The 10,491-nt window shown below is 41.9% G+C and overlaps 1 protein-coding gene across 1 annotated transcript in view; it reads right to left on the bottom strand.

Annotated features, from left to right (window-relative positions):
- Window positions 1–6,896, bottom strand: part of LAMA4 (laminin subunit alpha 4) — a 158,121-nt gene extending 151,225 nt beyond the window's left edge. The window contains exon 1 of the mRNA XM_073337097.1: window positions 6,355–6,896. Within this exon, the coding sequence (XP_073193198.1) occupies window positions 6,355–6,555 (201 nt within the window). The 5' untranslated portion in view covers window positions 6,556–6,896. The remainder of the gene's footprint in view (window positions 1–6,354) is intronic.
- Window positions 6,897–10,491: the final 3,595 nt, after the last annotated feature.

The raw sequence follows: 10,491 nt of genomic DNA on the forward strand, positions 1-10,491 counted from the left end.
CCTCGTCCACCTCATACCCCTGGTCCGGTGGTCTATAGTAGACTCCCACCACGACATCACCCTTGTTGCTCACACTTCTAAATTTAATCCAGAGACTCTCAGGTTTTTCTGCAGTATCATACTTGAGCTCTGAGCAGTCATACTGCTCTCTTACATACAGTGCAACTCTCCCACCTTTTCTGCCCTGCTTGTCCTTCCTGAACAGCTTATATCCATCCATGACAGTACTCCAGTCATGTGAGTTATCCCACCAAGTCTCTGTTATTCCAAGTCTCTGTTAGCTACAGTAAAGTTTAGCTCATTTTATTTTGCTGGTTACATTTTAAGCACAGACTCTCATCTTCTTGACTAAACTTGAAACACACAACTTTTCCCACTATCCACTCAGTCCTCTAATTCCATTTGCTTCATGATTTAAGGGATTTTTCATGATTTAAGGGATTTCGGGCTGGCTGCTTCTCTCCTGCAGCTGATTTTCATTAAAACTTTGATGAGAAACTTAAGTTGGAAGTGCAAACATCTGCAGTTAAACATCCTCATCATTAATGGACTTTTCTCAGAACATAACCCTGTCACACCAGGAACAAACAGCAGCAAAAAATCCAAATTACCCATTATGGTAGTTAACCTAACATAACCCTTGAGGGTCTGAAATGAAACTCATTACAAGATTTGCTTTTTACACAGTGAGCTCCCACTAGTCAAAAAAATGTAAAGATCTTTGTCAGGTTAAAAACCCTTTTGGTTTGTTTGAAATGGACGCATACCAAAAGCAGGGATCAAACTATGTTTCCACCAAAAAGGTCCCTAAGTCTTTCCATGCCAATTTTTATTGCTGGGAATGGCACTTTTGATTATAGTTACTTTGAGGCCTACGTTTTCAAGTGATTTTTGAGTACCCCAATTTCTGAATACCTAAATTCAGATGCCTGACAAAGGGGCCTGATTTTCAGAAGGGTTTACCTATTTTTGGTCCAGCTATTTTTGGTCATCACTTTATAAAAAATCAGGCCTCTTTACTTGGGTGCCCAAAAACGAAGCATCCAAAATATCACTAGAAGCTTTTGGGAATTTAGGCCAAAGGATATTGGGATAAGTCAAATATGGGAATGAACTGCTGTCAAATACATCATTTCATTATTATTTTAAGGTGTGGGCTTTCATTGCCAGCCAGAACTTTATAAGAAGTACTACTCTTCCTATTTTGATGGCAGTCATTGGCTCCTTTTGCCTCAACTACTGTAAGCTTTTCCTCACGGGATCTCTCTCTCCCATGGCACCTTTCTGCTCTCTAGTCTATCAAAAATGCTGTTGCTGAAAGTAATCTCCTTTCCCTATTACTCCTATGATATCACCCCTCCTCCCCCAAAACCCTGAGCTGGCTTCCTCTCCTACTGCAGCAAGTTCAGTCACCTTTGTCTGTACTACTAAGATGCACATAATTTCATTACTCCCTACATCTCTGTTGTCAGTGCCTCCTATGATGCCTCTTGCTTTTCTCAGGTCTGTCTCTATACAGCTCCCTTCATCTCCCACTGTTGCTTCCTCCCTTCTTTCCTGCCATTCCCCATGTTTGGCATACACTTTGTCTTTTCTTGCTCAGTAGTCCAACACCACTCCTTCGAATCCTTCCTTACAGCCCCCTTCTTCCACTAATCCTTCCTACACTGAGTTCCTCAGCAGTGTTGGGCCCCATTCACCATTGCTCTACACCTTATATAATCATTAACACCAGTGCCTGGTAGATGTAAAATGTTATCATTCTGGACCAGAAGCATTTAACCTCACATTGCACTGGGTTAAATAACTACACCAAGTTCAGGGCAACGCTGAATCAGGGCCATGTGTCCATTCAGACACCTGAACCATTGTCCAATGTTTAATGTTTGTCTGTCTTAGATTACAAACAATTCCAGTGTTTTGCAAAGCACTGTTCGCATTTATGGGGCTCTATAAATGAAAACCACTGAAAAATACAACCACAGAGCTCAAAAGAAATCTGCTTGTCAGTCTGCAGATCAAATTCTAACACATATTCTACTTATTTTGAAATGGTTTTATTACATGTTGGTAACTAACTACCTCTTCACAGAGCTGAATCCTGATTTTTTTTTTATCTTGTCTGGGTTGTTACTAGAATAGAGATGGATCCACACTATGCTCCCAGACCTGGACACCCCAAAATCAGTGTGTGAAATTTGAATGTAGACCAAGGTCTCACTTTTGCAAAAGGTGTCTGACTTTTGTAACTGTCCAAACCATAACCCAATTGTTCTCAAACACTGATGTATTCAAAAATTGGCTGTCTCTAAGCAGAACCTTTCCAATAAAATATTTTAAATTTTTTACATTTGGCAAAAATAATTCCTGGCCTAAATCCATTAACTTCAGCATAGTAACACAAAAGATTAATTTGGCCCTGTGCAAACTGCTCTCTGTCCATACATCCCCCCCTTCCTGTATTGTGATGCTTTTCCCCTCACCTCATTCATGCGCTAGGGAATCTAAAATTATTGAAAGGTTTGAATAAGCCACTAAAAGTTCTGATGCTTTTAAGTGTGTTTTTCATACCTATCTTCCTAACATGCCTATGAACAGCAATGTCTAGGCTCAGTCTCAGAAACAGAATCCCAGCGACCCTATTTATACTCATGTTTACTTTCCTAATACAAATTCTCCCTACTGATTTTGCTCCTCTCTCTCACCTGGATGCCTTTTGCTAAATTCTTCTCTAGCCCCAACTTTGGAAGGAAATCTCCCATCCTTAGTACTTGCAAATCTAGCCCACTTCTCTTATTACTTTCAAAGGAACCATTGATTGGTAGTTCATGACCCAGTACTTGCTCAAATCAAACCCTTCCGAGAAGGTATTGCATTCTTCAAGAAGACACCCTGGATCCTGTACTACAGAAGGATTAATGGCAGAGCTAGCTGTGCCAGTGGGGAGCAACACTACAGAAGCATCTGAACTACAGAGAAAGAAAGAATGTAGGAAATGGATGGAAAGCCATGTGTAGGAGGGAAAGTCCATTACGGTATGAACAACACTGACCAGCACGCTAGACTCCTAGGGTACAGCTACACTGCAAATCAAGGTGTGATTGAAGCATGGATAAGCATACCCATACTAACTTTAATGTAGCTAGTGTGGGTAACAATAGCAGTGAAGAGGCAACTGCATGAGCTTCGGCACGAAAACCCACGTACTTACCCATGCTTCCCATGAAGCTTGTACTAAAGTGGTTAGCCCACACTGCAGCTTGCAGCACTGTATCTTTGCTGCTAGCATTACCCGTGCTACCTGGATTAACCGGAGCTCCCTGAATGACCTGAACAAAGTTTCACTCCTCTTCCAGGGAAGTTGTATGTGTTGCATGGAGCTAGGAACGGTGCATTATTGGGGAGTTTTTTGTAAAAGGACAGCAGAGTATAAAGATGTATGGGTACCTGTCCTCAAGGGTCTGTCCAGTTACTGGGATTCAGTACTCTCACATGACATTCAGGTATTTAATATTCTTGTATCAAGCATAAAAGGGTTGGGGTTCAAATCAGATACACAGGTAGGCTAAAATTCCAGCTAGTTCTGAATTTTTCTAAAACCAGTTCTTCCATTCACCATTAGTTTTTAGGTTATCAAATCAGGAAAAGGAGAAAAGTAAAAGGCTAAGAAATATTGACCAGTGTGTTCCCTTGTACCACAGGCTTTCTTCTGCTTCCCTTCAATTATTCAATAGGTTCATAGTATCACAACCTCAGCAAAATCTAAGAACAACACACCAATGTAAACCCAGCCAAAAAAGTATGTATTTTTAGAAGTTCCACCCACTGTATTTCTAATCCTTCATATTTGCCAGTGCATTATCTAAATAAGAATGGTTTGCAGGGCAAACTCTGTATAGTATTAATGCCACATGAATAAATGTCATGAATTCTTTGTGGTTTAGACCTACATTCTGGCTATATTGTGGTTTGTTTGCGTTGCGGTTAAGTACAGGCCTTCACTGGCACCATAGTCTACCAGGACGCATTACGTACAACGATTCTGTGGTTCTATAACTCTACCTCATAAACCCACCCGCTGTATAATTCGGCACTGTTCAGCATGACTAGCAGCCTCTGTCTGCTTGGGGGAGTTATAGGCCTGAGCCAATGTTTAGACTAAGGAGTAGACTCAAGCAGGGCTGTGTAAGGGATTCTCTACTGTGGTTCACACTGATTGTGGATAAAGAGCTCAAGCTCACAAAACGGCTAGTTTTAAAATGCACACTTAGGGAGAAATCCTGTTCCCAAGGCCCAGCCTGAATAGTTGGGCTGGTGCTAGGGAAATCTGTGAGGGCTTGAGGGAGGAGTCTTCTTCACTCAGGCTGCAGAGAGAAAGAGAGCTGCTCTCTGACCTCTACTCCATTCTCAGGACTGGAGTAGTCTTCCCAGCCCTAGCAACCAATTCTAACCCAGGGGTCACTGGGCAGTGGATCCATGCAGCAGCAGATCTACCTGCCCTGCCCCAAAAGAATGTCTGTACATGGCCAGACAGGGAGTTGCCATGCAGCTGGGCTCTGAAGCACACAGGGCATGTACCTCCATCATGTAGGGGCTGAAATCCAGCTCCCATTCCTCACAATGGAGCCTCAGTGGTTCTGCAAGTAGGGCCCTCTGCACCATTGGAGCAGGGGGTAAGATTCAGTGCTTAGGGACAGATCTAGTGTCCACAGAAGTGAGTGGAAAGACTTCCATTGGCTTCAGTGAATCAGGCCTTAGTGCAAATATTAACTATTTAAAAGATAAAATAAAATAGAACAAATTACACCTTTCATGTATCTTCATCCGTGAATGGGGGTGGCAGAGAGTGTCTTTCCTAAGCCGTGTGCAAACTATCACTCAGGACTTTCCTGGTGTAAAGTCCAATAGGTTAAACGAAGCACACGCAGTCTGGTTTTGTGGAGTCATTCAGTGTAATTATACCCAGAAAGGCTAGGAGTTTCATCTGTTAAAAGCTTATGCTCGTTATCCTGTGAAACTCAGTTACAAAACCCATTTGTCTCTTAAATCAAGCATTCATTCAGGGACTTTCCATTTTGTAAGCAACAGGTGGAGATACTGCTTCCCAGTGGCTAATTCCAAGCCTGTGGAGAAGAGATGTGCTTCCTACATTATGGAATGTATCCAAACCCAGGCAAGCTCCCCCCTGCCTACATATTAAGCTGGGCAAACTTTAGGTTCAACACTTTCTCACGTAGGTCACATTTCGCCCCAGAGAAGTAGTGGAGTGGGCAGGCCTTTCCTGAGATTCCTCAGCTGTTTGGAAGCACAGTAATGTGGGTGAAGTTTGCATAATCAAATTTGGCCTTATATCGAAGCCCTATTGTCCCAGAAGATTTTTTTTCCAGGATGCTGTACATTTACTTTCATGGTTATTATCATTAGTAATCAAAGCATGGTAAAAACATTTAGTCTCATGACATAAGATATCAGTGTCATAACTGTGATATCAACACAGCTGTGCTTATCTCTCCTTTTTCATTTTCTCTCTCATTTTCTGATGTTATGCTAGAGCAATTACTCTTTCCCTTCCCATGACCTTAGGTGACTTAATTTGCCTCCTACTTTGTATCTCCCACACATGCGACATTGATCTGTCTCTAGAGTGCCTTGAAGTCATTTATTTTCTTCTCAGTTTTTTTTAAATAGTTCAGCTCAGATGCAGCCTTACTGAAACCAGAAGTCTAAAGTAACTTCAAGAAGAAAAGATTGCAAGAAAACTTACCACAACAAAATAACTTTAGGAACTTCCTGATTTCTTCTGTCATTAGTCCTACTATCATACTTTCTGTAATGTTTAAAATCTATGCAGGTGTTTTCTTTGCAGGCAGTTTCCTACATACCCTTTGATTTATTAACTTTAACCACAAAAGGAACCTCAATTTCCAGAGCTGGATTTTATGTAAGAGACAAAAGAAAAACTTCTGTAATATAGTACATTTTTTTTTGGCAAACTCTTTCTGGAAATCCAAGTGAATTTAAGGATCCAGTGACTATTGTGACAATTAACCCTTGTAAAATAACTCTGTTTGGACAGGCCTATTTAGTTATGCTGGCAGGAAAGTCAGAGACATGCTAAGCTAGTACCACTTTATATAGTACAGCTGTTTATTCAAAGCAGGCAGGGCATGTGTCTATTCTGAAGTCTGAAATTTCTCTTTTATCCTGAAATGCAACGTCCAAAATCCCCCCACAAAACTACAATATCACTTGAAGGTTCAAATGATTAAACTAACTTTATCCAGATGGGAATTTCACCACAAGAACATGAAAGGAGAAAGCTCAGACTCTAGAGAGAGAATGGAGTTACTGTACCTCAGCAAAAGGCACCCAACTTCCAGTAGCAACTGACTGCTGCTGCCCTCTGATAACAGCGGATTCTTGATTGCTGACCGCTGAGCTACCTTCAATGTCAAAATGAAAAACGCTGCCCTCGCTTGAGGCAGTGCTGGAGAAGAAACATCCCAAGAAGAATAATATAGGAAAAACAAGGGGCCAGGCTGAGATCAAAGCCATTTCCTCCCCTTACATCCAGCAGTGGTCTTCTAGCTTCTTAGTAATTGTTTACGCACTTCTGCAATCAGCCCCCACCCCCCTTCGTTTAGTAGTGCCTCAGATATTTTAACTTTCTCTCAGCTTTCAGTTTCCAGATGTGGCACTTCAAGGCAGTCTGACCAGATCCTTATTTAAAAAAGAAAAGCTCTTTTGCTTCCTCCCTCGCTCGCAGTCTGTGCCTGTGGCTCCTCTTTTTCCCTAGAGGCTTCAGCTGAATAACATGCAGATGGGCAGTGCTTAAACAGAGAGTGTCAAACACAGATTGTATTCCAGGAAAGCACCACAGCTCCCCAGCCACCTTATCTCCACTCTGTCAGGATACAGACTGAGTCTGTATTCAGGGCTCTGGCTTCCTTCATATGTTCACATCATTCCTTTTTACCTTTAGATTTGGGATCCTCCCACTCAAACTTTGCCATTCAGAAACTGAGGTCAGACCTTTACTCTCCCCTCCCACCCCCCCAGTTAGGACATAATCTGACTGCTCCAGAATAAGAATCAACTCTCATGATTATATTTTTAGCACTTCTTATTTATTCAGCCAAAGACAGAAAGGTGCCAGATTTATTAAAAACTTTAGAGGTCCCTACTTGGGAGGGGGAGCATGGGCGTTGGCAGGGGGATCAAGATTCAGAATGTGCCAAGTGTTAATAGGGCTAGGTGGCTTTTCTGTTGATCAAGATTTCATGCTTGTGTGAGAGAATGGAAGATATGGGTCTTATTGAAACTGTCCAGCTAATATGCTTAATTGAAAACCCCCCCTTTTTCCTGAGCCTCACCTCCCATTTTCATGTCTGCTTGTGCAAAAGACTATCATTCACTGCAGTTTTGGAAAATGACTTCATTACTCAAATACATGAACTTTTATTTACAAAGAGCATCTTGTTTTCCTTTTCAAGAGATGCTTTGTGAGTCCCCAGAAACAAGGCTTTCAGTGTATGAAAGCACATCCATAGCGGACCTCTTATTTTCTGACTATAATCTCATGAGGACTACATCAGACTAAGTAACCTTTCCAAGATTTTTGGACAAGGTCCAGATATAATTATATCACTGTGCACCCCCTCACGTAAGGCTCAGTGCTGAATACATTTGTGACATACGGGGTCCCTTAAAGGAATATCGGACTTAATATATTTGTATTGTTCAGGAGAGGGCTGGACAGTACAGGATATACATTGCTGGGGGAAGATCCAGGACTGCGGGTATGTTGGGGTCAGTCTGCAGTATAACCAAGACTGGTGAGAACCAGGGTGTAGTTGGCAGGCTGCAGTTACACACAGATGCTCAGTGTCCGGCTTGCATGCTGGAAGTCTGTTTGTGAGTGGCCCAGATGGGAACAACTTCAGCAAGGCATTGTAAGGCACCCAAGGTTGCAGGGGGCGGGTGCCACAGTCCTCCATTGGTCTGAATTGTACCCCGGTATGTCACACCACTATACACCTTGTTCTTCAGTGGTTTATAACACAGATGCCCTAATTCACCTCAGACTGAAATTGACTTATCAGGCTTCAACCTGAAAGCAGATTCTTGCCTCCCCTTGTAAATTACTTTAAATATTATCAACTGAGGGAGCTTTCAATAAAGATGTGGGTGATTTCAAGTGCTTTTGGGATTTGGGAACTTTTGCAGGCATATAGGAAGCGACAGTGGTTGCAGCACAAAGCACTACAGCTGTTCTTGGCTGTGCAGCAGCCAGGGGGAAAGATAGCTCCCCCCCAAGAGCAGGCAGAATCCAGGCAGCGCAAAGGTGGCTTTAAGCTACCTTTCATAGACTCATCAATTATAAGATAATAACACAGTCCATAGAACTTCCTTAAATACATTCCTATTTGAACTTTTAGGAAATCATCCAATCTTGATTTAAAAGTTGTCAGATATGGAGAATCCACCTCCTTGGTAAATTGATCTAATGGTTAATTACCCCGACTGTTACAAATTTGTGCCTTAATTCTAATCTGAATTTGTCTAGCTTCAGCTTCCAGCCATTGGATCGCTATAGTCTTGTCTGCTAGATTGCAAAGCCCTCGATTACATTTCTCTTTCCCATGTAGGAACATATAAACTGATCAAGTCACCTCTTAACCTTCTCTTTGATAAGATAAAGAGATTATGCTCCTTGAGTCTATCACTATAAGGCATGTTTTCTAAGCCTTTAATTGTTCTTGTGGCTTTCTCTGAACTCTCTCCAATTTATCAACATCCTTCTTGAATTGTGGGCACCGGAACTGGGCACAACATTCCAGTGGTGGTCATACCAGTGCCAAATACAGAGGTAAAATAACCTCCTAATCTATACTCAAGATTCCCCTGTTTATACATCCACGGTTTGCATTAGGCCTTTTGGCAACAGTGTCACACTGGGAGCTTATGTTCAGTTGACTATCCACCATCCCATCCCCAAATCTTTTTCAGAGTTGCTGCTTCCCAGGATACAGTCCCCACATGTTTAAGTCCGGCTTACATTCTCTCTTCCTGAATGTACAGCTTTGCATCTGGCTGCAGTGAAACACATATTGTTTGCTTGGGTCTAGCTTAGCAGCTTTGTCTTCCTCCCACCTGGACAGCATCTTCCGTGCTGTGTCTCCTCAGAGGTGCAGCACACAGTTTAGTCCCTTGTGTTTAGCCCCTTGTATTTTGCTTGTGAGACAGGGTGGCTAACAGTCCTTAATTTTCCTGGGAAGTGCTAAGATACTATGGTGATGGGCATCGCAGAAAAGAGAGCAAGAGAGAAGGAGTGTGATGGTATGTTGTGTTGTACTTGCATGCCTGGCTAATTTGGGCCTTGATCCTGCAAACATACATGTGAGTAACTTTCAGCACAAGTGGTCCCATAGAGTTAAATGCTAAGTGTTTGCAGGATTGTAGTCTTAATTACATTGAGAATGTGATGGTCTTGGCATGGGTGCACTGAACGAAGAATAGCTACTGCAGAACCCCAATTAGCATGCTTAGTACTGCTAGGTCTTTTCATTTAAATGACCTCGTCATCTCATTTATTGACAATTAACCCCCCCGTCTTCATTTACCTACACTAGAGAAAACATGGAAGATGCTTCTATTATAAGCCCTTTGGCAGGGACTATCATTTATTATATGCATGCATAATGCCTAGCAAAGTGGGGCCTTGAATGAGGCCTCTAAGCAACTACTGCAATATAATAATAACGTAAAACATCTGGGACATTTCCAAAAAATTAGAAGACTCCATTTCCAAATTGATGAGGCTCAAAAGCAAGTCTATCTACAGATATAATGTTACTATAACTTAACTGTGTTGTGTACTTTCTCTATTGAATTAACTGTACATACGCCATTAATGAAATTGCAATTAGAAGTAATTTACTAAAAAAATTCTATTAAGTGTATTGATTGGCAATAGTTCCCATTTAACAGCATCCCTGCCCCCCCCCCAAATGTAGATGCTGAAATCGAAGTAACAGAAATTATACATAAAACCCTGCCATCAATCCATGGTTTTGAATTAAAGCTGTGTTGTGATGAAATAAGAGTTTTTTAAGAATGATGTGTGTTTTATGGGGGCAGTACAAGACTTATGATCTCCTCAGCTAAACTTAAGATGGGCTATAGAATAGATCCCAAGAAGCAGTTAGGAAACAGTGTAATTCCTTCTCATTTTTCTCCATCATCATCTCTCTCCTTTTCACCCGTTTGCATTCTCCTCCTCACCATTGGGTTTGGGTTCGGGTTCAGTGAGGCAGATGCTGGGACTAGTGGCTTAGAATGATCCAGCTGGATGCTATAAAGAGTACTCTAAAGGGGAGAGCACTAGTTGGGGTATTTGTGCTCATAAAGCAGCGAGGAGCCAAGCAAGCATGTGCACATGCATTTCCCATATTGCCATGCTTCAGCCTTGACATCTCTCATTCTTTGTAT

Source organism: Lepidochelys kempii, chromosome 3, assembly GCF_965140265.1.
Source record: "Lepidochelys kempii isolate rLepKem1 chromosome 3, rLepKem1.hap2, whole genome shotgun sequence".
Classification (NCBI taxonomy): Eukaryota; Metazoa; Chordata; order Testudines; family Cheloniidae; genus Lepidochelys; species Lepidochelys kempii.